The sequence below is a fragment of the Ascaphus truei genome, chromosome 5 (genome assembly GCF_040206685.1).
Source record: "Ascaphus truei isolate aAscTru1 chromosome 5, aAscTru1.hap1, whole genome shotgun sequence".
Classification (NCBI taxonomy): domain Eukaryota; kingdom Metazoa; phylum Chordata; class Amphibia; order Anura; family Ascaphidae; genus Ascaphus; species Ascaphus truei.
This window is the reverse complement of record NC_134487.1, coordinates 82,089,863-82,115,226: the sequence shown is the minus strand read 5'-3', so window position 1 is coordinate 82,115,226 and position 25,364 is coordinate 82,089,863. Positions and strand designations below refer to the sequence as shown.

At 43.1% G+C, this 25,364-nt stretch overlaps 1 protein-coding gene across 2 annotated transcripts in view; it reads left to right on the top strand.

Moving 5' to 3' along the window:
* Positions 1 to 25,364, top strand: part of NELL2 (neural EGFL like 2) — a 375,157-nt gene that overhangs the window by 181,604 nt on the left and 168,189 nt on the right. For both annotated transcript variants that reach the window (XM_075600120.1, XM_075600119.1), the window contains exon 11: positions 19,808 to 19,910. In XM_075600120.1, coding sequence (XP_075456235.1) covers positions 19,808 to 19,910 — 103 coding nt within the window. The remainder of the gene's footprint in view (positions 1 to 19,807; positions 19,911 to 25,364) is intronic.

Sequence of the window (25,364 nt, the reverse complement as noted above, 5' to 3'; positions counted from 1 at the left end):
GCTTGCTTAAAAAAAAACCTGCACTACAGATGCAGTCCGACTGACAGTCCATTCTTTCTAAGGCACACTCCCAGGCATGCCCAGCATTCAGCTGTAACATTACCATTGAATCCTAAGGAACATCTTGAGACATGACTGTATTTTGAGGTATCTGTAGGGAAAGTTAGTCTGTCTAAATCTGTATGCATTAACAGAAGTTCTGCCACAGTTCAACGCCTCATCTGTAAATAAGGGTCAGCACTAAATTTTTCTAAACCCAGAGCTTGTAGCAATTGTCCTAACCTGTAATCCGTTAAATATTCTAAAGCAGAAAACAATGACTAAGAATTTGTTTAGGATGGCTCTATTTGTGAGTGATAATTGGCAAATATGGTCGGACAACAGGTCTCTGAAAATCGTTTGTGGGGAACAATCTTTGAGGCACCACTCACACACAGTTAAAACAAATACATAGCATACAGTGACCCTATTTAATTGCCCGCATACTAGTAGCTGATCTACAGTACAGTATGTTCCTGCTACACTATTTCTCACTACCCACAGAGCATTAGTTGGTTTTCGTACAGACTGTAACCAGCCGATCCATAAGATGATCTATGTGCATTACAGTGCTGCCATTACAATTGCTGTATAATGTACTTTTATTTTAACACTTACAGGTATTTAGCACCATGACACCTGTAGCAATAGCAATATCTCCCAGAGGGTGGAAGGGGTTGGCGCAGTGCTACAATTGGAGGTTGAGATGCATAACAAGGTAGGCTTTCAGGGCAGTGCAGCACAAAAGAGGCCGGGGCCAGGCTTCTTATTCTTCACCAGGAACCCTGGGCACCAATTCGAGTTAAGGAAGGGGGAACCTCTCTCTGAGGCTACACAAGAGAGATGGTGCCTAGACCAAAGTAAGAGACTCTGTTGGGGTGTACCCTGAGGGAATTGTTCCAGGGAGCGTGGATACCCTTCATGAGGAAAACAGAGACAGTTGAGGTGCACCCTGTGGGAAATTGTCCAGGGAGCGTGTACCCTCCTAGCGGCTTAAAGGAAAATACTACTGTAGGGCCAGGGCCTTTTCAGTTGTTGCTTGGGACCCTGGGTACCTTAAGAAAATGTGCTTCCCTGTGGGAAATTGTCATGGGAGCATGTAGACTTCATCTTGCTCAAAATAGGGATGGGCCCTTTCAGTTGGTGCTGGGGACCCTGTGATACTAAGTTCACTATGGACTGTCTATTGTGCTCAGTATAAGGAATGAGCCTTTTCAGTTGTTGATGGGGACCCTGTGTACCTTCTCTTTCTATGGACTGTGCTGGGTACTCAAAATGGAGTTTACCGCATGAGCTGTTTTCTCAAAATGGCGTTCCCGCCATAAAAAAATGGGACCGCATGGGCTTGCAAAGCCAGATGCAAGCTTTCTGCAAAAGTTAGTGCAAGCTATTCGGCGCCAAACCAACACCCCGCCCATCGCTGTGACTGGCTCAGCCGGAGCCAAGTCACTCTTTGATCTGCCATGCCCCTGCCCTATATTCCACCATGGGGAGAGGGCAACACCAAGAACCAATCGGAGACCACCTTTGTCATGAGAGGAGTCAACAACACCCTGCTTTACTTCAGTTCCACAGAGCTGAGCCAGAGGAAGGAGCTTCATTGCCTTATTGCTGCTTACTACACCTACCTCAGAAAAGAAAGAAATATGTCTGCTTTAAAGTAATGTGATCGCTCTGCACAGTCTTCGGCAGCATGGACGCCACCTTATGCGTGTAAGCTGTGATCTTGTTGCCAGATACATGCACTCACCCCAACTAAGTAACTTAGTGTTATAATTGCAAGCACAATAGCTATACCAGACCCAGTGTGTGTAAACAGTGATCTAACGACCAGATTAATTAAAACACTGACTGCACGTGGGTTGTGACAAGTAATCCAGGCTGATAAGCTGCTTTATGGTGACCCTAATAGTGAGAAGGGAAACCGTATCTATATTGCTGATTAGTAATTAGCTACTGAAAATATCAATACACTTTGCAAAAAGCCTGCGGAACCAGAACTAACACTCCAACACTCGTAATGTGTGAAATGATTCACCACCCTGGGTGAGTGGTGGAAGGTATAGTAGGAACTTCTCCCTTATGCGTGTAAGCTGTGATCTTGGTTCAAGATACATGCACTCGCCACAGATGTCTGTATAGTGCCGAGAGGGTTGCAACAGTGGTTGCTGGTATATCGCAACTCTGGTTGCAACAAGGAAGACCGCGGCTAAGTAACTTAGTGGTGTAATTGCAGGCACTTACTGGTGTAATTGCAGGCACTGTAGCTAGAAAAGACCCAGTGTGTGTAAAGAGTGATCTAATTGCCTTAATCTATTTGCTCTAATCTAACAGTGTTGTTAATACATAAATGGTGGTTGAGACACGGCACCAATTAGAGTAAATGAGCTCTAATAATATCAGCTATTTAAATGACACACTTGTAGTGAACAGATCACACACCCTGATCAATAGACGGAGTATTAAGCATGTGGTCACGTGGCTACTTACACAATATATGTATTTTTTTGGGGGGGCTCTCCTTTTTTAGCCCTCTGATACTACTTAAGCACCTATATGTAACGAGGACACTCTTACATCTATAGATTATACATTTTCACCTGCTTAATACTCCGTCTATTGATCAGGGTGAGTGATCTGTTCACTACAAGTGTGTCATTTAAATAGCTGATATTATTAGAGCTCATTTACTCTAATTGGTGCCGTGTCTCAACCACCATTTATGTATTAACCACACTGTTAGATTAGAGCAATTAGATTAAAATCGTTTGTGGGGAACAATCTTTGAGGCACCACTCACACACAGTTAAAACAAATACATAGCATACAGTGACCCTATTTAATTGCCCGCATACTAGTAGCTGATCTACAGTACAGTATGTTCCTGCTACACTATTTCTCACTACCCACAGAGCATTAGTTGGTTTTCGTACAGACTGTAACCAGCCGATCCATAAGATGATCTATGTGCATTACAGTGCTGCCATTACAATTGCTGTATAATGTACTTTTATTTTAACACTTACAGGTATTTAGCACCATGACACCTGTAGCAATAGCAATATCTCCCAGAGGGTGGAAGGGGTTGGCGCAGTGCTACAATTGGAGGTTGAGATGCATAACAAGGTAGGCTTTCAGGGCAGTGCAGCACAAAAGAGGCCGGGGCCAGGCTTCTTATTCTTCACCAGGAACCCTGGGCACCAATTCGAGTTAAGGAAGGGGGAACCTCTCTCTGTGGCTACACAAGAGAGATGGTGCCTAGACCAAAGTAAGAGACTCTGTTGGGGTGTACCCTGAGGGAATTGTTCCAGGGAGCGTGGATACCCTTCATGAGGAAAACAGAGACAGTTGAGGTGCACCCTGTGGGAAATTGTCCAGGGAGCGTGTACCCTCCTAGCGGCTTAAAGGAAAATACTACTGTAGGGCCAGGGCCTTTTCAGTTGTTGCTTGGGACCCTGGGTACCTTAAGAAAATGTGCTTCCCTGTGGGAAATTGTCATGGGAGCGTGTAGACTTCATCTTGCTCAAAATAGGGATGGGCCCTTTCAGTTGGTGCTGGGGACCCTGTGATACTAAGTTCACTATGGACTGTCTATTGTGCTCAGTATAAGGAATGAGCCTTTTCAGTTGTTGATGGGGACCCTGTGTACCTTCTCTTTCTATGGACTGTGCTGGGTACTCAAAATGGAGTTTACCGCATGAGCTGTTTTCTCAAAATGGCGTTCCCGCCATAAAAAAATGGGACCGCATGGGCTTGCAAAGCCAGATGCAAGCTTTCTGCAAAAGTTAGTGCAAGCTATTCGGCGCCAAACCAACACCCCGCCCATCGCTGTGACTGGCTCAGCCGGAGCCAAGTCACTCTTTGATCTGCCATGCCCCTGCCCTATATTCCACCATGGGGAGAGGGCAACACCAAGAACCAATCGGAGACCACCTTTGTCATGAGAGGAGTCAACAACACCCTGCTTTACTTCAGTTCCACAGAGCTGAGCCAGAGGAAGGAGCTTCATTGCCTTATTGCTGCTTACTACACCTACCTCAGAAAAGAAAGAAATATGTCTGCTTTAAAGTAATGTGATCGCTCTGCACAGTCTTCGGCAGCATGGACGCCACCTTATGCGTGTAAGCTGTGATCTTGTTGCCAGATACATGCACTCACCCCAACTAAGTAACTTAGTGTTATAATTGCAAGCACAATAGCTATACCAGACCCAGTGTGTGTAAACAGTGATCTAACGACCAGATTAATTAAAACACTGACTGCACGTGGGTTGTGACAAGTAATCCAGGCTGATAAGCTGCTTTATGGTGACCCTAATAGTGAGAAGGGAAACCGTATCTATATTGCTGATTAGTAATTAGCTACTGAAAATATCAATACACTTTGCAAAAAGCCTGCGGAACCAGAACTAACACTCCAACACTCGTAATGTGTGAAATGATTCACCACCCTGGGTGAGTGGTGGAAGGTATAGTAGGAACTTCTCCCTTATGCGTGTAAGCTGTGATCTTGGTTCAAGATACATGCACTCGCCACAGATGTCTGTATAGTGCCGAGAGGGTTGCAACAGTGGTTGCTGGTATATCGCAACTCTGGTTGCAACAAGGAAGACCGCGGCTAAGTAACTTAGTGGTGTAATTGCAGGCACTTACTGGTGTAATTGCAGGCACTGTAGCTAGAAAAGACCCAGTGTGTGTAAAGAGTGATCTAATTGCCTTAATCTATTTGCTCTAATCTAACAGTGTTGTTAATACATAAATGGTGGTTGAGACACGGCACCAATTAGAGTAAATGAGCTCTAATAATATCAGCTATTTAAATGACACACTTGTAGTGAACAGATCACACACCCTGATCAATAGACGGAGTATTAAGCATGTGGTCACGTGGCTACTTACACAATATATGTATTTTTTGGGGGGGGCTCTCCTTTTTTAGCCCTCTGATACTACTTAAGCACCTATATGTAACGAGGACACTCTTACATCTATAGATTATACATTTTCACCTGCTTAATACTCCGTCTATTGATCAGGGTGAGTGATCTGTTCACTACAAGTGTGTCATTTAAATAGCTGATATTATTAGAGCTCATTTACTCTAATTGGTGCCGTGTCTCAACCACCATTTATGTATTAACCACACTGTTAGATTAGAGCAATTAGATTAAAATCGTTTGTGGGGAACAATCTTTGAGGCACCACTCACACACAGTTAAAACAAATACATAGCATACAGTGACCCTATTTAATTGCCCGCATACTAGTAGCTGATCTACAGTACAGTATGTTCCTGCTACACTATTTCTCACTACCCACAGAGCATTAGTTGGTTTTCGTACAGACTGTAACCAGCCGATCCATAAGATGATCTATGTGCATTACAAAACTCCGTCAGGATGAGTGATCTGTTCACTACAAGTGTGTCATTTAAATAGCCGATATTATTATTAGAGCTCATTTACTCTAATTGGTGCCATGTCTCAACCACCATTTATATATTAACAACATTATTGGAGCCATGGATTGTGTCTCAACTAGTTCTCAGTGGTTTTCCTCAGCTACTGTATCAACTACAATACTAATTAGCAATATTGATACGGTTTCCTCTCTCACTATTAGGGTCACCGTATAGCAGCTTATCAGCCTGGATTACTTGTCACAACCCACGTGCAGTCAGTGTTTTCATTGATCTGGTAATTAGATCAGGGGTGCGCCCCCCCTGAATTTCTAGGGGTGGTGTGGCGGTTACAGAGGCCCTGCGCTCTTCCCCACAGCATTTAAATGAAATGCAGAGGGAGGCGTGACTCCCTCACCTGCTCTCTGCGGGTCTTTGGCTATGCGCTGCCATGGCAACGCACGTCAAATGACGCTGTGGGGTCACGTGACGTCACATGACCCGCAACATCATTTGACGCCGAGTCATTAAAGAAGGGGGCGTGAACGCTGCGGCTGCTAGGCAGGGTGGCGCAGCTCAATAAGTTTGTGCACCCCTGAATTAGATCACTGTTTACACACACTGGATCTGGTATAGTTATTGTGCTTGCAATTACAACACTTAGTTGCAGTCTTCCTTGTTGCAACCAGAGTTACCATATACCAGCTACTATTGTTGTAACCCTCTGGGCACTATATAGACATCTGTGGTGAGTGGATTTATCTGGCCACAAAATAATAGCTTACACGCATAAGGGAGCAGTTCCTACTACACCTTTCACCACTGTCCCAGGGCGGTGTATCATTCCACACATTACGAATGTTAGAGTGTTAGTTCGGGAACAACGGGCTCCCTGCAAAGTGCATTGATATTTCCAGTAGCTCACCTGGCATCCCGCCAACATTATTAGTGCTTAGAGGACCATTATTTTACCATCATTATCAGTCTCAGGCTACCTTCACTTGGTGGTTTACGTCTTCACCTTTTCTCATTTATACACAATCATTCCCAGAGGGGTGTATTCAGGGGTAGTGGTATTAAATATTACCATATCCCTTTCATGTATAGATCCAGATTTTCCATTGTGTTACTCCTCTTGGAATCTCCTATGCGTCATTGTATGTTATTTTAATGACCTTCATTTCATTAAACATGTTCTAATAAATATATTCCTTTAATTTACTCACTAATCACCCAGAGGGGTGTTAGAGTGCTGCGTATGGGGTTTATGTTTCTCATTTAGTTTAGTACAGCTTTAGTTTTGATAAAACTTAGACTGGTGGTGGATGTGAGTGTCTCCAGTAGATTGTTCCAGTTTTGGGGTGCACGCTAAGAGGAGAAGCATACTTTGCTGAACCTTGGGACCATGAACAGTCTTTTGGCGTCAGATCTCAGATGATAAGTCCTGCATGTGGTAGGGGTGAGGAGCTTGTTCATATACACAGGTAGCTTGCCCAGAAGGTTTTTGAAGGACTCAAGTTTTGACCAATCTAGTTCTTTGAGAATTTTGCAGTGGTGTGTAGTAGTTGCATTGGAGAACAAAATGACATATTGAATTGTACAGGGTATAAAGTTTGCTACGGTGGGTCTGGGGTGCCAAGCGATATACTATGTCCCCATAGTTGCTAATTGGCAAAAGCATCTGCTGTGCAATGCGCTTGCTGACCAGCAGACTTAGGGAGGATTTGGTCCTATAAAGTACACCTAGTTTGTCATACGTTTTGGATGTCAGGGTATCAATGTGCATCCCAAATGTTAAATGGGAGTCAAACATATGCCCAAGTATTTACAACTAGTAACAGGAGCTAGGGTGGTATTACAGTAGCATTGGTTATGATCTGGAGCTCAGTCATTGGAAGATTTTAAAATGTAGCCTTAGTCCCAAATACCATTGTCACAGTCTTGTCAGTGTTTAAAAACAGTTTGTTTTGGGAAATCCAATTTTCAAGTCTCAAAGTCAGATTAAAGTACGTGTTCAAGGTTGGAGAGGCTTGGGCTGTGTGCATATAAGATTGTGTCATCTGCATACAGTACATGTGTATTAAAGCTCCCTTACAAGCTGTAGGAAGATCACTGATGAACACTGTGAAGAGTAGCGGCCCCAGAACAGAGCCCTGCGAGACACCACAGGTGATATCCAAGGGGTTGGAGTTAGTGCCTGAGATAGACATATGTTGGGATCTACCTGATAGGTAGGGATTAAACCTTTTTTAAGGATGCTTCCCTATTCCAGAGCACTGGAGTTTGTTAAGCAAGATAATATGATCAATTGTATCAAAAGCCTTTACAAAATCTAGGAATATTGCACCAGTGAGTTGTCCCAGTTCCATTCCACACTGGGTTTCATTGCAAACTTTTAGCAGGGTAATTACCGTGGAGTGTTTGGGGTGAAAGCCAGATGGGAATTGGCTATTGAAATTTGTCTTGGTATAGTAATCGCTTAATTGGGAGTGAACACATTTTTCCCTGACCTTGGATAGTATTGGGAGAAGAGAAATTGGCCTGTAGTTTGAGACAGTGATTTTGTCCTCACTTTTGAAGATTGGGACAACTCTGCAGGCCATATCCTGAAGACCTGGAAAACTGCCAGACAGAATAGAGTTGACTAGGGAAGCAATTGGTTTGGCAATGGCTGGGGCACAAAGTCTTAGGAACATCCCCTCTGTTTCTTCCTCCCATCCTACACTTCTTCCTAATTCTCCTCCTGCCTTCCTTGACTCTTTTTCCACTGTCACAGAGGAGGATGTGTCACTGTTGATCGCCTCTTCTCCCTCTACCACTTGCCCTCTTGACCCCATTCCCTCCCATCTCCTAAAACCTCTTGCTCCTACTATAATCCCTACGCTCACACACATTTTTAACTCCTCCCTCTGCTCTGGAACCTTTCCATCCTCCTTCAAACATGCAGCAGTCATACCATTACTCAAAAACAGCACGCTTGACCCTACCTGTCTTTCTAACTATCGACCTGTCTCCCTCCTGCCTTTTGCCTCTAAACTCCTTGAACGTCTTGTATTCTCTCGTTTGCTCCATTTTCTCAACACCTATTCTCTCCTAGACCCTCTACAATCTGGCTTCCGCACTGCTCACTCCACGGAAACAGCCCTCACTAAAATAACTGACGACCTCCATGCTGCCAAAGACAGAGGTCATTACACTCTGCTCATATTACTCGACCTCTCTGCAGCATTTGACACTGTGGACCACCCTCTTCTCCTTCACATTCTCCATACTCTTGGTATTCGGAACAAAGCTCTATACTGGATCTCATACTACCTCTCCCATCGTACTTTCAGTGTCTCTTCTGCTAACACCTCCTCCTCCTCTATCGATCTCTCTGTGGGGGTACCCCAGGGTTCTGTCCCGGGACCTCTTCTCTTTTCTCTATACACACTCTCTCTAGGTGACCTAATAACATCTTTTGGGTTTAATTATCACCTCTATGCTGACGACACACAAATATACTTTTCAACACCTGACCTTACACCTGCTGTGCAAACCAAAGTTTCTGAATGTCTCTCTGCTATATCATCCTGGATGGCCCTCCGTCGCCTTAAACTCAACATGGCTAAAACAGAGCTCCTCATACTTCCTCCCAAACCTGGCCCTACTACCTCCTTCCACATTACTGTTGGAACTACCATCATTCACCCAGTAGCCCAATCACGCTGCCTAGGGGTCACACTCGACTCCTCTCTCACATTCGCCCCTCATATTCAAAACATTTCTAAAACCTGTCCCTTTTCCCTCCGCAATATAACTAAGATACGCCCTTTCCTCTGTTGCTCGACTGCTAAAACTCTGACTCAGGCCCTCATTCTCTCCCGTCTTGATTACTGTAACCTCCTGCTGTCCGGCCTTCCTGCCTCTCACCTGTCTCCCCTACAATCTATCCTAAACGCTGCTGCCAGAATCACTCTACTCTTTCCTAGATCTGTCTCAGCATCTCCCCTCATGAAATCCCTCTCCTGGCTTCCGATCAAATCCCGCATCTCACACTCCATTCTTCTCCTCACTTTTAAAGCTTTACACTCTTCTGCTCCTCCTTACATCTCTGCCCTAATTTCTCGTTATGCACCATCCAGACTCTTGCGTTCTTCTCAAGGATGTCTTCTTTTTACCCCCTTTGTATCTAAAGCCCTCTCCCGCCTTAAACCTTTTTCACTGACTGCCCCCACACCTCTGGAATGCCCTTCCCCTCATTACCTGACTTGCACCCTCTCTATCCACCTTTAAGACCCACCTTAAGACACACTTGCTTAAAGAAGCATATGAATAGCACTGTGGATATTCTGAACACAAGCTTGGCCCCCTGCAGAACTCCCTCCTACTGTCTCTGTACGTTCTCCCTACCTACCAATTAGACTGTAAGCTCCTCGGGGCAGGGACTCCTCTTCCTTAATGTTACTTTTATGTCTAAAGCACTTATTCCCATGATCTGTTATTTATATTATCTGTTATTTATTTGATTACCCCATGTATTACTACTGTGAAGCGCTATGTACATTAATGGCGCTATATAAATAAAGACATACAATACAATATAACTTAGGATTGCAGTAGGTCAGGTCCACATTGGCTGCTTAGTTTTAATTTGAGGAGCGCTTGTGTAATCTCCTCTTCAGATACTGGGACCAATTGAAAATTGGGGGCAGTGTTGGGAGAGGGTGGGGCTATAGGGATACTCTCAGAACGAGGTTTGTGGTTTGGGTAGCGTTTCGCTAATAACTTAGTAGCATACCCCACAAAGTAATCATTGAATGCATTTGCAATGTCAGTGGGATTTGTCAGAGTAATATCCTCCTTAGTGATATTACTTGGTTGTTGATGGCTAGGCTGGAATATATTGTTGATAACATATAACACAAAGGAAGGGTACCCAGCACTCAAACGAAATGATGAAAAAAAGCCGAAATGTCAAGAAGAGATTTTACTAGAATATAGCCACAAAATACCATGGCATGTAGATTCTACTGTACTCCTTCTCAGAGTACTGAAAATAGCAAAAATCAGTTTACAAATATAATTCAAACATACAAATTGTGACGAAAAAGTGGAATGGGAGAACAAACTGCAAGTGAAGGTAAGGGAAAAGACAAGGGGAAAAGGGGGAGGGAACAAGACAAAAATAAGGGGGGCAACATTTCGGGGCGAAATGCCCCTTCTGTCCTGTTCCCCAAGATAAAAATGGAGAAGATGCAGCGCACTGCCAAAAAGCAGGAGAAGATTCACAAGTAAAATTAAAATTATTTATTGAATAAATGGATCATAACTGACCCCTAGAAAAGCAACAGTACAACGCACCTACGCGTTTCGGGCAGTGTGCCTAGGGGTCAGTCATGATCCATTTATTCAATGCCTCTTCTCCATATTTGTTTGTTCACCCTGCTGGGCGGATCAGCAAGCCGTTTGGAACCCGCGATCAGGACCACACTGAAGGACCTTGGAACTATACAGTGAGTTATTCCTGTTTTCTTAAGTTTGATGTCAGCTCTATATGGGACAATCTTGTACCTATAGATGTGAGCCAGTGAGCACTAGGTGCAAGTCCCTTTTCCCTGGCAAGGGATGCTGTACTATCAGTATATTTATTATACATTGGAGTGGTCCTAGCAGAGAATCATGTATTATAGGAATACAATTAACCCTTGAAGCACCAGCTACCTATATTTCTGTTCCCCAAGATCACTGCGATCAAGGGTAATACCCTTATGTCCTATAAGGACAGTGTCTCCCAACAAATAAATTACAAAATAGCAAATAAAGCAACCTATAAGGTAATGAGATGTTCCAATAGTAGTTACCAACATGTGTAAAGCCCAACGGGGTTAATAGCTATCAGGTAGGCGAAATGCATATAAATATGACAATATGCACATATTCCGCAGGTATCTGTAGTTATTAAGATCCTTGGTAGTGCCAGTTACTTTGAAGCTTTTGCACAAGGTATCCCTGAAATGGTAGAGCACTATAAGGTCCCCTGTACTCTTATTCTGCGTAGTGGAGGATGGGTATCACAGAGTCTTAAGAATTCAAATTGGAAATAGTTGAGCGCAGAATCGGGGTCGAGAATTAAGTCGATTCTGTACCAAGGGCAGTTGGTAATAAGGTCAGCCAGAAACGGTTGTGGGTTAAAGTTTTGAAATGTTCTGGTGAGGAGAACTTCAGGCCTTGATTGGGGTGATTTAATTTTCTTTACACCATACACTATTGCATGGTCAAAGAAAATATCAGGAAGGATGCCAGAGGATTGGATTCTGCTTGGATTAGAGGAGAGAATCCAGTCTAGCAAGGAATGGTTGTGAGATTTCAGGTTTGTCCGTGTGGGTTGGGAAATGAGTTGCGTTAGTATAAGTGACTTGAGTTATATCTGGATTTTGTGGTTTTTAGGGTCGAGCCATTTTCTGTTGAAATCCCCAAGAACTAGCAGCTCACTCTTTTCATTCAGAGAGGAAATGGAGCCAAGAAACTGGGTGATATCAGTCAGGGATTGTAGAGGGGCTTTAGGGCGGCAGTAGATGCCAGCAAGCAAGATGGGCTTAGAAAAGGGGAGGCAGATTTTTCCAACACGAATTTCAAACGAGGGTGGGCTTGGGGGGCAATTTAGCAGTGTAAATTGTAAGGTTTCTGCAATAAAAAAATAACACCCCTCCTTCTCTCTTTGACCTATCTCTCTTAGAAATGGAGAATCCCTGAATGGCGATATTTGCATCGAGGGTTTTAGGGGTTAGCCATGTTTCTGTAATATTGTGTATATGTTTTTTTCTTATATTGCTGAAATTATATCCACTTTGCATAAAACACCATATGTTATATATAAATTATATATTCAATACACAATTGACTTATTATACGTCAGATAAAAGTAAACCGCTCATCTAAACGTATGTCGTTTTTAGTGTTTATTTTTAGTGTGTTAATACAAAATAGATTAGGCTATAACCTTTTGTTTTAGGCTGCGTCCATAGGACTGCAGCCGTGCGGAGGCTGAGGGAAAGCGGGTGCTTTCCCTGGCCTTGGTCCGCGCGCCGTCCGGTGGCGTGTCAGGGGGGTGGGGGGAGGGGCGAACCGCTCACGTGACCGGCCCTGCGCTCCCGTGAGCGCGAAAATCTATCTTTTGAAAAAGACCTACTCTTCCGCACGCTTGCGGTAGCGTGCGCGAGCCCCTGCTAAAGCCGCTCTCATTGCGGCTGCAGGGGCTCACTGAGAAGCGTGAGCGCGCCTCAGCACGGATCAGCGCCTAAGCGCTGACCCTGGACGCAGCCAAACTCATCCCCATGAAAGGTCTGTTGCAATAATTTATTTGTAATGCCTGTGCATACACTCTGTGCCTGTGCTTCATGTTAAAGTCCTCCATAAAGGAAAAAGGGAAAGCACTAAACAAACAAACCATTTCAGTTCTGTTCTTTCAACAAGGGTTTTTCCCACATGAACATGAAGCAGAAACAGCTCAATCATTCTACTCTAATGTTCATGTTTAAATAGTTCTGGAAACAGTGTGTCAAACAAAAAACTGCAGTGTAAATGAGCATAATAAAAGCTCAGATTCTGGATTTAAATCCACTAATGCAGAAATAATACAGATGGAGAAGTAATTTATTCTAAAGTACATTTATTTTACAAGCAGATAAAGCTTTTTATTTAGTTTATCTAATGGCAATGTGAAATCCCTATTGGCAGACCCATATGCTAGTGCAATAGCACTCAAATTCATTTGCATATGCATTTTCAAGCTTGCAAATACAGTAGAAAAGCTACACATTTTTACTTCATTTTTGTATCTTCTAAATTACAAAATAAAATGCAAAGTGCCTTAAAAACAATTGTGTGCTACTATTACATTTCATTTGAATAAAGTAAGCCTAATTTTGAGCCTTATTTACTGTTTAACCCTCTGTGCCCAGCTCTGAGAACTCCTACTAAGCAAATGCTCATTCCTTTTTCAGAATGAGAACAATCTTGGGCCATTACTATAGGCGCTAACTACTGTATATAGGCATGTTCCTTAACTGAAACAAACAGGGACAGGACACTCTTCAAATCTATATCTATATACATCAGCCTACTTACAGGACTCACAGTGATGTTCTTTGTCAGAACTTCAAGGAACCTACTTCTAGAACATTGGATGGAGCTATATATACCCTTGTATCTGCCTATGGGGATATCACTGGTCACAAGACATGCAAGGGAGTGGCAATCCCTTCTGAACAGTCATCCTAAATCACATGATGGGGAGGGACAACACTATAGTAATCCCACCCAGTTAACCCGATAAGGCCATTAACCCCTTACATTACTGAGTAGTCCCCAGAGGGGGGCTACAACTGTAACCAACAAACATCAGAAATTCACAAATGCTTGTGTGTTGGTTAGTCATGTCTATACAGTACATCAATTTTCTGTTCGGTCATTAAAATACAACAAAAGACAGAAAATCACAATGTTACATCCAATTTGACAAAATATATAGTAATTAATATACAGTTAAATACTTCAATAATAATATTCTCAAAAACAAGGGTCATTTAGTTAAACCCTTTGGCCAAAGCATTATAAGCCTGCAAGCCAACGTCAATGCATAACCACATTTTGCAGCTCCTAACACTAACCTGTTGAAACGTCTCTTTTACCTCTGGTGGAGGGAGAATGATTGCAGTGAGTCCATCCATACAGCATAATGAAAGAACCTTCCTTCCTTTAAAAAAATGGGGAGGGGTGACCCTAAACCCTGGGAGGAGGGTCAACTAACCTCCAAACTATATACTAATTACTATATATTTTGTCAAATTGGATGTTGCATTGGGCTTTTCTGTCTTTTGTTGTATGCATTTGGTCACGCTCAGTAGCACTCCTTTTGATGTGTGTGTGTGTGTGTGTGTGTATATATATTATATTTGGGTTAGAGCTTGCTGGGCTGTGCGTTCAGTCACTAAAATCTATTATCTTGATTCTGACTATTGCAGTGTGCAATATTATTAAATCTTTACAAGTGGGTGAGCCAAAGAATCACAATGGAAGCTGTATTTGTTCTACAGGAAGTTTGGTGTCAAGTGCAAAAAAAACTATAATATATGATTAATATATAATTATATATGACAATGCCCAGGACATACTTGAAAACGAGAGGTAACTCTCAATGTATTACTTCCTGGTAAAATATTTTATAAATAAATAAATATTATTTATAGGTTGCAATACCTTTTAGGGGATTAACATTAGGACCAACATCAATGGTACTGATGAAGAAACCAACAGTATGAGGTTTCAAAGGCTCTGGTGAATTCCACGTTGAATGCATACATTCCTGTAGGTGGGAAGCTGTGAGGACCCCAACATTCCCGATGTAGGTGGGAAGCTGCATTATTTTGAGCTGCAGGGACTCCCTGGATCCCAAGGTTCATACCGCCAGGGGTTCGTTGTTTTTTAATCCACCACATGACGTGGGCAGTAGGAAGCTGTGACGGATGTTGTTGTGACTTCCTATTGGCCCATGTGATGTGGGATATTTAAACCTCCATTTTGTTTACTCTGGAGGGGAGGAACAGATGGCACCTTCCCTGGTAATTATTTTGGGAGACAAGGGTTTCGAAGCTGAAATTAATGCTGTTTAGCTCTAGAGACCCCCTGCTTTCCACACTGCCTTGTTAAAAATAGAGGGGGGAGGGGGGATAAACATTTCTGCAGGGGGAACAGCTCCTTTAATCTGTAAAGTCTGTTGGTCTCCTAAAAAGTATCACAACCTATAATGACTCTGCATTTCTCCAGGACCAATGGGACTGACATTTGAACCTATATATGACAATGGAGTATGATAGAATAAACATTTTTCACAAACATTAGGTAAATATTTTAGAAGATTCATGGACTTCCTCAATACAGTTAATAGGGCATTACACCCACAGAGTTGTATCTTCAAAATCAATACTTTAATTGGCATTTTTCAAAAGCCACGCATAGGCTCAAATACCTGAACTTCCCCTTTACACTGACAAAAACAGGATCTTTACTTTTTACATTCATAAGTAATTATTCCTTGCAAAAAATGTCTTCAACTAAAACTCATTACCAAAAAAAAATCTGTGTCTGAGACACTTAAAGTCAGCATTCGGGAATAGCATTTTCACAGTAGTTTGACTATAGAAGGGCTAAGTTGTCATTGTTTTAATACACGCCTGTGTTCACTGCAGAGCTAACAATGAACATGTGCACCTGACGAAAGTCATAAAATATTAAACTTGGCCATAAATGAGGGGGTTATGGGTGTGGTGCTGGACTTGTGGAACCACAAAACAGAGAGATCCAACAGCACCACAATGCAGGCTCATAAATTGGTAGGCAAATCAAAAAGACTTTTATAAAATAGTCAAGAAAAAGCAGAAATAACAGGTGTAGCCCTGTGTAGTTTTGGGGTTACATGTCTTTCTCCTCCTGTGCAATAATCCCTGTTAAGGGCAGGTCTGCCAGGAGTAATCATGGGGTTTGCCCTCACACTCCTGTGCTGTGTAATATCTAGTGAAGGAAGTGACATCAGGCTCTGTGTCCACTTACAGTGACATAGGGGTGGTGCCTACTGAATCTATATAATATGCAGCACATCCTGTATTTAGTTAGTTGTCTCACCCTACCTGAGTGAGACTGGTCTGACCCAGCAAACTGTCAAGGCTTTGGCAGCTTTTGTGGCCCTCCCTTAGGGGAGAGGTGTGGGCAGACTATTCCTCTTACTCAATCATGGAGTAAGTGAAGAGCAAGGACAGCTTCTAGGGCCCTGACTAGGAGTGGTGTCCAGGGACATCCTTTGGGTTGGCAACCTGAGATGAGCGGCTAGAAGACCGGCCCCTATGATGGGCGGCTGTCCATGTATGGTGACAATAAAGGATGCCAAAGAAAGAGATCGCTTCTGTCCTGATTGTGGAGTCACTTGGGAAGAAGGTGCACATAAAGGTTCTCTTTCAGAGACTCCTCCCTACTACGATGGGGATCTTGAAGAAATGGATGCGCTGTACCATGAGTGAGTATAACTCAGCACTACCTCATGTAGCCCTTTTTCTGACGCTCTAAAGAGACTACGGGTACTGCACACACCTGTGGCTCCAGGAGATCTGAGCCTCCGCTAGCTGGGAGCCTGGGGTAACACTTTATACTAACGGCAGCACCTCCACTTACCCAGGAACCCCATCATGTAAGATTCCCCCGGGCAAGAAACATAACAACACATATGCTTTGAACTGTTTTACTGTAACGCCATAATAACCTTTGATAACTAACCGTGGTAATAACACATATCACACCATAACTTGTACTCATAACGCTAGTGGCTTGGCCAATCTCCTATCTCTGTCCCGTCACCGCATGACCCACCCCGTGTCCATATACTAAATAGTTATATAGGCTCAGCCCTTTGGCCACTCCACTAGTGTCCCCAAATAGTGTTTCCTAAGGCGGGATCAGCGCCTGTTGACCGGTGTTGGTGCACTTGTGGTAAATACCTTCGGGTCACTTCGGTGACCGGTAACAGCTTCAAAAAAGCATCCGTCGATCCAACGCTTTGCTTTCTGATGTCACGATGCTCAGCAACCTGGTCCCAGATGACTGCAGCAACCGCAACTCTGTACTTTGTCCCTAACTGTTACTCAGTAAGAGGATAACGCTACCACTATAGGGCGTCCCTGCAGCAACTCACTCTACGGTGGCTCAGGGATAATCTTAGGGCCTGCGGGGAAGATCTGTCCTATGCAGACGGGTCACGGACCCCCTGCACCCACACTACCTCTTCCTTCGCCCTCCGGTTCCCCTCTCCTAGCGTGGTCTCTCCCCCACGCTTCTCTTTCCTCCTCCCCCGATTCCAGCCCTCTGATTGGCTTCTGGGCATCAGGTGACTGCGCTAGAGCTCATGGGAGTTGTGGTACACCAACAGAGCCTTTCCCTTATTGGCCCGTCGTTCTCGCGCTTGCATTGAGCATGCGCGACCTCTCTGCTCTGCCAGTGCCCTCTGAATGTTGCGCAATAAACATGGCAGCGCCCTATACTGCCGGGCCGCCGCGGAACCTTACACCACTCTCTCCGAGCACGCACTGCAACAGCATAAGGTACCTAACACACCCCTACTTTCATAAGCCAGTCCTGATGTTATCCCCCATACCATCGCGGGAGACTCAGGGATTCTGTAAGCCAGCAGGTGCACCACATTACACTTCATGTAACAAGGGTCAGTGTCCATATACTGCACCGACACACTTTATTCGAGCAAATACCCAGTATGTACCTGGCAGATACCTGGAATGCGCCGCTCCTCACCTCTGACAAGCCCCGTTGTGTTTGCCTTCCCAGCCTGGGTTCATGCCTGGCTGACGGGCGGCTGATCTGTTAAATGATAATGATTAGGATTTAATAGGCTGCAATGCTTCGCGTGTCTACCAGATGGCATAAATTCATGAATTGTAATGCAGTATATATATATATATACTGTGCAGTATTGCAGCCAGCGGGAATAAAATGCTTCAATCCCTGCCTGGAAAATAACGCAATGCACTCGGGCAGAAAACAGTCACAAACCTCAATACACCCGGGTATACCCGAATTCGTGGGACTAGCCGAGCTCGAATAAAGTGTGTCGCCAGTGTAGGTGGGGCAATATGACATGGGCCTGGGCAAACACCGTTAAACAGCATAACCAGAAATGCGTATATTGTGCCACACCACCATTTGAGCATATACCATATAATGTAGTGTTTAGTGTTAGAAAATATATGTAGAGAAACATTTGCAGCCACCAAGAGGAGGGCAACATATCTATCCATTTTAAACCCTTTGTCAAGCCAAGACCATTTGGTATATTACCAGTTATAGCCCATCCTAGAGAAGTAGAGAATTCCGTAGTGGCTTCAGAGTGCCTGCAACACAGCACATGGGGAACTGCAATGGGTGCTTATTAGCCACACTGGGATAATAAAAAGGCAGGGAGAACAGCACAGGCTGTCTAAGCCTGGAGAGAGACACTGGTTATAGCTCTAGAACAGCGGTGTGCGCAAACTGGGGGGCGCAAGATTAACTGCGGGGGACGCAGGGTTTACAGAGGCCCCGCACGCTTCCCGAAGGCACTTAAATTAAGTGAAAGAGGCGAAGGCCTCTGTAAACCTTACTTACCATGGTTCACCCGCCATCTGGAGACACGTCGCCATGGCAATACGGCATCATGGGTCATGTGACGTCGCATTGCTATGGCACCGTGACTTCATGACGCCCAGACGCCGGGAACCACAGTAAGGAGGTGGAGGGAGGGGGGCGCGCGGAGAGCAGGACAGCCGGCAGGGGGGTGCAGGGGAGAAAGATTGTGCTCCCCTGCTCTAGAGTGGACAGAAAACCCCTTGCAAAGTACTAAGGTGGGGACCTACAAGGAAGTAGCAGCCACTGCATTATTTTATTTAAGGTTTTTGGTTTCTGTAAACATCTGTATGCTGCAATAAAGGCTGCTCTGATTACAGCTGCTACTTTTAAGCCTCTGCCTGCGTTAGTGTCTGCATCTGAAAGATAGCCCTGAACCCACACATTTCCACTTACCCTAACTGCAATTTGACAATTTAGGAACAAGATTGTTGTGAAAGTTGTAAAAATATTTGGCACGTTTTGCACACATTTGCATGGAAAAAAATAAGTTGTATACATTTTTTGGCTTTCCAAATTGATAAATAGCTTTTGCCCAAATGTTGCACGTTTTTTCCCATTTAGGGGTTAATTATATATTCTCCGGCAAGGCCATTTTCATCCGAAAACCTCATTGACTTCAATAGGGATTTTCAGCCTTAAACAGCCTGAACGGCTGCTTTGGACAATATAGAATAAGGCGCTTGGAAATAATCACAGAAACTTCCACAGAGCAAACTGGGTTAGGTCATGTCAAGTAGAAACTCAGAGACTCTGTTTCATATGCTGTACTTGTTTTTAAAAAGGTTGATTACTAGTATAGTGACTAATCTTGTCTATATTAGAAAGACATAAACCGTACAGTATGACTTTGAGCTTCACAGATAGTGCCATATAAACCGTTAACAGCAAGGGGCTATCTGTTCTGCTGACTTCAGCACTTCAAGTTCATAATTTCATTATAAACAACAGAAGTATCAAATAAATGAGGCACATAAGTACTGTATTGGTAGCAAGGTCACAACAGGATGAGACCTGCAATATTTGTTGACTTCATGTAGATAATAGAATCTTTGTTACAATGGTTAAGATCTATTTTTACTATCATAAGCTCATGTATTTCCAAAATGTGTTACATTTTCCCTTTTTGATCATTTATGCTTCATAGTATTGTACATTATTTTTGCAGGGCAATAAAATGCAACGTGTTGAGTTTCCGGAGTGCTTAACCTTGAATTGTCCGCAGTCCCAACAAATCTCCTTGAAGCACAGCTGTTGCAAAGTTTGCAAAGGTAAGAAAATTCAAAGCAAATGTAACCTATGAATGTGGTTTCCTGGTGACTATTGATTATTCTAGTACAAAACAGGAAATAATGTATTGTGTGCCAACAATCCTAGTCCATGAAAGAAAAATAACCTCTTTCGTCCAGCTGATTAATCATTAGGGTCATTCTTTTTTTCTTGCTGAAGTGGCAAAGGAGTTTACTGGGAAATGTTGGAGACTTCCATGAATGTGGCCAGGAGGTCACAAGTAACGAACGTCTCCTGCTTTATCTCTGATTTTGTATTTCAATAGGTACTGTATTTACAGTACGTGTCCTGCTATAGCTTTAAAAAGCCCCAGCCTCAAGCTCTTCTCTTGTAAGGCTATCCTTGCTTTCTCACTGCCACGCTCTCCAACATTCGAAGACTGAGCCACCTGTGCCGAAGCTGGGATATCCTTAAAACCTAACCTGTTGGGGGTGTTGAGGACTGGAGTTAAGCCCCTCTAATCTACATGATGGTACGACCACTATATCTACTGATTATTCTAGATTCTCGGTATACAGTATACCCCACCCTTTCAGGCTTCTAAACTCACCAATATTGTTGTAATCTCAACTGGCTATATTAAATGTATATTTTGAGAGGGGTGGGGTTCTAATCTGGTTATGCCTATATTTGTTGGAGCTTCTCTCCAATCACTAGGCCAACATATTAATTCCTACAAAAAGGCTTCACAGATTCACTTATTAACCCTTTTCCTACAAAGACCTAAACTAGATCTGTTAAATCTATTCCCAGAGTTACACTATAAGGTTAATTTGTCAGTGTCTCCCTGCTGCAAAACATTTGCAATAGATTATCACCAGATTTACTAAAGGAAAATAAAATCACAGGGAAAATGTTTTTCTTTTTGCATGAGAAATGTTTTGCTATTTCCTTACACCAGTGTAGCAGCCATTTTGCATTAGGGACATTTTGAAAATGACCACCCTTGTATTGCTTTAAAGCTGTCTTGCTCTCTCTCTTTGTGGTACGTGTGCCTGGGGAATATATATTAACCATTTTCAATTATCTTTAGACAAATACTTATGAATCCATTTTATTTTAAAGAATTAGATTTCAGAAGGTGGATGTCTTACAAACTATAATATATCTTATGGGAGGTTTTAAAACATCATGTTATTTACAGAATTGTGTACATGATTCTACAAGGCATCCTTTTGTGAGCTAATTGGATTCATTTTCGGTTCTTGATACCTTTTAAGGGGCAATCATTAGGGTTCTTCAATGACAACAATGAAATGTGAACAGAGCAAACGCAACAATTAAGTATTCAGTAGGCATGATGTACTGTACATCTGGCACATGAGTGCCTACGAGACCCTTGTTTTCTCCTGTAATACTACACAATATATATGTTCTATCTCTATCGCGGGAGACCAGGCAATTACACCTTTAAACCAGAATCATTCATTGAGCAAAACAAATTGTAATTTATTCCATTGAAACAGACGTACACAAAGTGGATTACAATGATACAGAGGGAAACACACTTACTGGGAGATCTGGGCTAAAAAAAACCTAACCATTCCTAACTCAGATAGTCCTTAAAAGAAAATCATTGGTTGAGCGGGATGTACCCGCAAAAGTCCTGGAACTCGACTCAGCATGCGTTACCAGACGCCACCACTATATCTGCTCCGGAGATGCCAAAATCCATTGACCGGGAGATAGTACCAAACCTCCTGGTACTCTTTTTGGCTTGCAGCTCCAGCCACGACCGCTACGTTCTATTCTGAAAACTTGGCCCCGAAAAGTGGGACTTACAAAATTTCTCGCCTTGAAATGTCTGAAGCCGGCAAGCGTCTATTTCTCTCAGAGCATCTTTTGTTCAATTAAAATCTGCCGCTGCTGTCTTGGTGGTTAGAATCTCTTGACCTGATTGGCTGCTAGGTTTCATATAGGATTTTCAGTCCCATTCACAAACCGCTACAGCCAATCAGCGTATGGGAATTTTCCTACCAGCCTATCACATATTTGCCGGTACTGTGAAGCCGGGCGGGCACTGATTTATAATTCTGCTAAGGGGCATGCGCCCACCTGGCACCTGTGCAACTTAGCATATTGAACCCCCCGTTGTGCCAGGCTCCTCAGAGTCTGGGGCTGGGCAAATAGTTGCCGGATAGCCATTATTCATGTTAGGACGTGGGTACTTGAGTGTAACTCCGGTACTCCACCCACCCTAACACCTTGGCATCTCTGAGACTTTCATGTCCGGGACTAGACCAGACACAGTGGCACCAAGCCTGGTGACCATCTGGTCTCTCGGAACCATGGACTTGGAAATTCCCCAGTTCATATACAGGGCATACACATATACTCTGTTATACACCATGTTAATAAAAACCATACAAAATTCTCCTAAGTCCCTTATCCCCTAGGATCTACTGAAAAGATGCACATGTTCATTTTCAGAGCTCCTAGACCTTCCTATAAGAAGTTTTCATAAAAGTTGCTTCAAATAACGCTTAGGTTCATTTTCAGGGTTGCTTCAATTGTACCGAAGCTGGACTTAGAAATAATTTTACTTGCACAACCTTATACACAGTTGGAGATACCCGAACTCCGATACCGGGTTCGGGGGTTTGGGCATATACCGTGGGGGACTCCCCCTAAACCAGGGACTCCTGACTATAACCAAATATAGATAGACAAATCCCTATGCCCATCTATACCTCTCTGGTCTGTGCTGAAACAGGGACTCCTGGCAGTGAGCTGCAAGAACTTTTCAGGGTAGGAATTTGACTGGAGCATTGTGCTTCAATGTATCCGAGAATCTTACCCGAGTCCTGGGTACATCTTTGGGGTGTCCTGTAACTTGGGAATTCCGCTACATAGACACAATCTGTAAATACTTTTTCCGTCAAACCCACCCTGAAACTCATAGCCTAGCAATTCCAGCTTGCTGGCACTCCTGGAAAGGCAAAAACACAATAATTCTTTATTGTAGCATATTTTCACACAATGCATAGTAGTGCATACACGACAGCCAGGTCGAAGAGCTGACACTCTAGGACCCCATCACGTGACTCAGGGGCAATCCAGCCCCAAAAGGCTTTACCTTTATTAGTGAGCCTGGTTAACCCATCACTGTCACAATCTCCCTTACTCCTTTGTTTCTTTATGGCCCCCCTCTACTGGAGAGGCTTATCTACTAAGAACCGTAAGCAGATATTACAACCTGCAACAAATCTACATTTCTCCAGGACCAATATGGCTCCAAGACATTTTGAAATACATGATTGTAAATACTGTAATTAAATTTTTATCTTGTGAGGTGTTTCCCTGACAAAAACAAATTGCTGGCAGTAACTTTTTTGCGTACGAGTAAATGAAAAATAGTGATGTCTTTGGAAGCACCTGATATTTGGAATAGATATTCCTTCCACCAAATATGTCCAATGACATTTGCTACTTTTGGTTCACTGGTAGGGCTTCTATGCAGGTACTGTGTAACAACCAGCAAATAGTGAAAATATTGAAAAGCCTTTGAATGGAGGCATGCAGCTTTACAACTGTGTTTAAATATGCGATTACATTCTTTCGTATTGTAGCATGCTGTCCCTGCTTTTTCAACTTGGGAATATTGGCAATTGGATTGACTATTGCAATAAATTTGCCATCTGTGCACAGTTTATTGCAAACCAAATATGTTTTAGTGTTTTCCACCACTGTGTAGGAGGTTTGAAATGCTAGTAAAAGAAAAACAAGGTCTTGGTTCAGATACATCAATAAATAGCACTATTGCCTTTAATCTATTTCTAATTAATACAATAAACTTGTTTATTTAATATTTAACTGAAGAGTGTGAATCAGTGAGTTTTTAATCAAAACAGCATATCAACTAGAGATGTACGAATGTCTTTAAGAATGCTTCACAAAATTGTTTGCATATTTTCTGTAAATGTTGTATTTTTGTACATATTATTTGATTCTTTGTGTTCTGATAATGAGCTGTAGAGGTATGGCCTAGCTGGACTTTTAAGCATTGCCAATACTTTTAGATTGGTATGCTACCATTAAGGGCAGACAGTCTTTCACACAGGCAGACCTGCTCAAGTCCCTTCTAAAGAGTCTGTTAGCAAATCAGAAACTGACATGTCAGCGTAACCCTCCCTAGAGCATCACTGAAATTGGCTTGAATAGGGAGTAGAGGAGTCTTGAGGAATGCATCGTGGAGTGATAAGCTCTGGCTGTTGAACCACAGTACATCCTATTGAGGCCCTGGTCTTAACCAGTGAAGGGTATTACTGGCAGTACAGTACTCATAGTCCCCTGCTGTAGCACAAGAAATTGTTTATTTAGAGTTTGGGACAAATCCCAACTACAGTAGGTTTGTCACCCAAAGCAATCTCAGTTAGAGTAAATCCAGAAATGGAGGAACTGCATGTCCTGGAGACCCTACTGTGGCCTCAGGACATTAATCATTAATGACTGACTTCTGGAGATACTATCTTGAGGTGCGAGTAACTACAGTATATTGAGCAGTGCATATTCGCCTTACTTCGTTAGTTAGGGATTTGATTGAGCAACCCAGTGAAGATTTTGAATTAAGAGACTGGAACAGTCAATAGATTACTACACTTGTATGTCCTGTGGACTGTGTCCACAAGAAGAAGTTTGTGTGTCCGTGGATCAGGCATCTTTAGAGGGTCACAAAGCATAAAGGATATAATGCTGCACACCATTAGAGAAACAAATATACTTGCAGTTACCGGTGCAACTGGTGCAGGGGGTACCTGTCTGAAAAAACTCCAAAAACTATATGAAAAATAGATGTTCCAGGGCACTACGGATTTGTCAAAAAAGAAAAATTTATTCAATCATTAAACACAACGTTTCAACCAACTGTGTGGTCTTTCTCAAGTGAAGATAGAAAACCCATAATCGCAAAGTGTCCACTATAAGTAGTCCCAAACACAGGTGAAATTACTTAAAATCTTGGCCGTTCTCCAACGTTTGCCTCCCTCACTCTCTTCCGGATTCCGGCATGTGCGCTCGCACATCAGGCTCCCTGCTCCGTTCCGGATGATGTCATCACGTTGCGTCCTCGGTCCTGGATCCTGATTGGCCCGTCCTCCTCGTGATACCTGTTGTGCTGGTCAATAAATCTGGATCTTTTATTTACTTTTCTGTTTATTAGGATCTCCATAAGTATAGTAGTTGCTGCTAATACTGTTTAAGTAGTTTCTTTGTGTACAGCACCTTCAGTTGGCACCCTTGCCATAGGAGTACATGGGATGGGGCATTATTACTGCCATCTGGTGAGAAGGGCTGGTCAGCATCAGCAATAGAGATCTTGGGGGCCTACTACACTACTGAAGGGAAGATGAATAAAAGGAGCTATGGCATAACATAAAGAAAGTGAAGGCACTGCTTGGATGCTGTAATCCTGTTTACTAGACCAAGTGTAAAGAAAT